At 53.1% G+C, this 3,611-nt stretch overlaps 1 protein-coding gene across 1 annotated transcript; it reads right to left on the bottom strand.

Annotated features, from left to right (window-relative positions):
• Nucleotides 1-1,695: 1,695 nt before the first annotated feature.
• Nucleotides 1,696-3,396, bottom strand: LOC148144674 (uncharacterized). The gene has a single exon (XM_087975001.1). It carries the CDS (start codon nucleotides 3,333-3,335, stop codon nucleotides 1,740-1,742), a length of 1,596 nt encoding a protein of 531 aa, XP_087831127.1. The 5' UTR covers nucleotides 3,336-3,396; the 3' UTR covers nucleotides 1,696-1,739.
• Between the last annotated feature and the right edge of the window lie 215 nt (nucleotides 3,397-3,611).

The raw sequence follows: 3,611 nt of genomic DNA, 5'->3' as shown, positions 1-3,611 counted from the left end.
GTGAGAAGAATAAATCCCCAATGCTTTAAAATCAACAATCAGCAATTTATTTATCCAACTCTCACGGTGAACAAATGAACAAAACTATTAACAAACTGGATACAGGCCAGGAGCAGATGGGTGGCACTAGTTTAGTTGGGGATCATGGACTGGTTGGTCTGAAGGGTCTGTTTCCAGGCAGCATGACTCCATAGCACGTAATGAATGGGGATCCATCCCAAAGATGATAAAGGTTTCAAGCACCATCTGTAGACTCCCTCCAGATAACTGAAGGCAGTGGGGCACTGTGAGGGTCAGTAGATCAGTCAGCCAGCCAGTTTTCTATAGGAGACTTGTCTCTCAAGTAAGGAAGTGGTTTCCTGCCCCATCAGCCAGATTATCCAGTTGGATTAGGTCCTATATTTCCAACAAAATAGGTCAACGGGGCAGTGTCTATAACAAATATGTTATTAAACTTGGAAGAGTGCTGAAGACATATACAAGGATGTTACCAGGATTCAAGGGTCTGTGTAAAAGGGAGAGGTTGGACAAGCTAAGATATTTTTATTTAGAGCATTAGAGACTGAGAGAGGCCCTTACAGAAGTGAAGAGATCGTAGAGGGTGAATGCACTCAGACGTTTACCCTGGGGTTGGGGAAGTGAGGGCGAGAGGGCATCAGTTTAAGGTTAGAGGAAAAAGAATAAAAGGGAATGTGAGGGGCAATGTTTCTTTTTACGCAGACGGTGGTACACATATGGAATGAAATGCCAGCGGAAGTGGTTGAGGTGGGTCGATTAACAACATTTAAAAGGCATTTGGAGAAATACGTGGATAGGAAAGGTATGGAAGGAAATGGACCAAGTGCAGGGAAATGGGCTTAGTGTTGATGGACAGTTTGGTCGGTGTGGACCATGTTGGGCCGACAGGCCTGTCTCCTGCTGTAGGACTCTATGATTCGCATCTCTTTATCGGTACGACAGTTTTGAGTTTCCAAATGAACATCTCACAATCAGGCCGAATAAAATCCAATCTCATTTGTCAACTCTGATGCGGAGGTGCTGGTGTTGAATTGGGGTGGACAAAGTCAGAAGTCACACGGCACCAGATGAAGTGATGAAGGAGCAGCACTCATGAAAGAGCAATGCTCCTAAAGCTTGTGATTTCAAATAAACTTGTTGCACTGTAACATGGTGTCATGTGACTTCCGACTTCTTTAACTCTGGGTTTGTCTCAAACTTGACGGGGTACTTTGTCCAACTCGGCATATTTTATCAATATTGCTTGAAGGAATTTTTTCTAAGATTAGATTCCCTACAGTATGGAAACAGGTCCTTTGGCCCAACAAGTCCACACTGGCCCTCCGCAGAGTAACCCAGCCAGACCCATTCCCCTATCCCTATTCCTCTACATTTACCCCAACTAATGCACCACACCTACACATCCCTGAACACTATGGGACAATTTAGATGGGCCAATCCATCCTAACCTGCACACCTTTAGACTAGGGGAAGGAACCAGAGCACTCAGAGGAAACCCATACAGACGTGGGGGAGGAGGGGGCATCGTGAAAGCTACACACAGACTGTCATCCCGAGGGTGGAATTGAACCCAGGTCAGCATCGTGAGGCAGTGGTACTAACCACTGAGTCACCATGCCACCCCTGAGCCACGTAGGTGGGCTTGTGTGGGTGGGGGAGAGGTAAGTCCAGCACAAAACAAAAAAAGCTCACTGCACCCACTGTCAGAATGGGCAGGAGGTTCAGCCCTGGGGGTGACCCATTGCAGTGTCACTGGTGGAATCTGATTGTTGGATGCACTGTTGCCCCCGCTGGTGCCTCCGCAAGTTGCAGGACGATGTGAACTTCCGCCCGCAGTCAGGGCAGGCAAACGGCCTCTCCCCGGTGTGGACCCATTGGTGGGCCAGCAGTTTGGAGGAGCAGGTGAACCCCTTCCCACACTCGGGGCAGCTGAATGGCCTTTCCCTGGTGTGGACCCGCTGGTGGGACAACAGGTCAGAGGAATTGCTGAAGGCATTAGCACACTCAGAGCAGGCGAAAGGCCTCTCCCCCATGTGGATTTGCCGGTGTCTCAGCAGGTTGAAGGACTTGCTGAAGGCCTTCCTGCACTCTGGGCAGCTGAAGGGCCTCTCCCCCGTGTGGACCCGCTGATGGGCCAGCAGGTTGGAGGACTTACTGAAGGCCTTCCCACACTCTGTGCAGCTGAAGGGCCTCTCCCCCGTATGGACCTGCTGATGGGCCAGCAGGTTGGAGGACTTACTGAAGGACCTCCCACACTCTGGGCAGCTGAAGGGCCTCTCCCCCGTGTGGACCCGCTGATGGGCCAGCAGGTCGGACGATTTACTGAAGGCCTTCCCACACTCTGGGCAGCTGAAGGGCCTCTCCCCCGTGTGGATTCGCTGGTGACTCAGCAGGTCGGAGGAATTGCTGAAGGCCTTCCCGCACTCTAGGCAGCTGAAGGGCCTCTCCCCCGTGTGGACCCGCTGATGGGTCAGCACGTTGGAGGAATTGCTGAAGGCCTTCCCACACTTTGGGCAGCTGAAGGGCCTCTCCCCCGTGTGGACCCGCCGGTGCTTCAGCAGGTTGGAGTCGTCACTGAAGGCCTTCCCGCATTCGGGGCAGCTGAATGGCCTCTCCCCCGTGTGGACTCGCCGGTGCTTCAGCAGGTTGGAGGAATTGATGAAGGCCTTATCACACTCTGGGCAGCTGAAGGGCCTCTCCCCCGTGTGGACCCGCTGATGAGCCAGCAGGTCGGAGGATTTAGTGAAGGCCTTCCCACACTCTGGGCAGCTGAAGGGTCTCTCCCCCGTGTGGATTTGCTGGTGTCTCAGCAGGTCGGAGGAATTGCTGAAGGCCTTCCCGCACTCTGGGCAGCTGAAGGGCCTCTCCCCCGTGTGGACCCACTGATGGGCCAGCAGGTTGGAGGAATTGCTGAAGGCCTTCCCGCACTCTGGGCAGCTGAAGGGCCTCTCCCCCGTGTGGACCCGACGGTGCCTCAGCAGTTTGGAGTCGTCGCTGAAGGCCTTCCCGCATTCGGGGCAGCTGAATGGCCTCTCCCCCGTGTGGACTCGCCAGTGCTTCAGCAGGTTGGAGGAATTGCTGAAGGCTTTCCCGCATTCGTGGCAACTGAAGAGCCTCTCACCAGTGTGTATATGCTGGTGGGCCAGCAAGACACAGGAGCTAGTAAAGCCCTTCTCCCGCTCGGGGCAGGAGAACGGCCTCTTCCCAGTGTGATTGCACTGATGAGCCGCCAGGACAGATGGGACACGGAAGCTCTTCCCGCAGTCGCCACAATTCCATGGTTTCTCAACAGGGCGTGTTTCCTCGGGTTTCTCCATGGCCGAAGCTTCAGCTGCACACACATGTGTACAACCCTGCCATGAATTCTTCTTTCCAGGCAGTAGAGTTGTTTCAGGCTCCACACTCAGTGCGCTGCAACAGTAGGGTCTTTCAACCAGTGCCCCCGTACTCAAACAGAAACCAAAAAGAAAGCTTTGCTCCTCACAGAATCATAGTTGAAAATTGTTGCGGTCCTGATGGATTGAGTAACTGTCAGACATTGACGTGAAAGTGAGGACTGGAGACACTGGAGAGTCAGAGTCAAAAACTGCGTC

Source organism: Chiloscyllium plagiosum, unplaced genomic scaffold, assembly GCF_037043375.1.
Source record: "Chiloscyllium plagiosum isolate Xiang-an unplaced genomic scaffold, Cpla_swu_hap1 HiC_scaffold_27, whole genome shotgun sequence".
NCBI lineage: Eukaryota > Metazoa > Chordata > Chondrichthyes > Orectolobiformes > Hemiscylliidae > Chiloscyllium > Chiloscyllium plagiosum.
The sequence above is the reverse complement of the archived record's forward strand: the minus strand, read 5'-3'. Positions and strand labels throughout refer to the sequence as shown.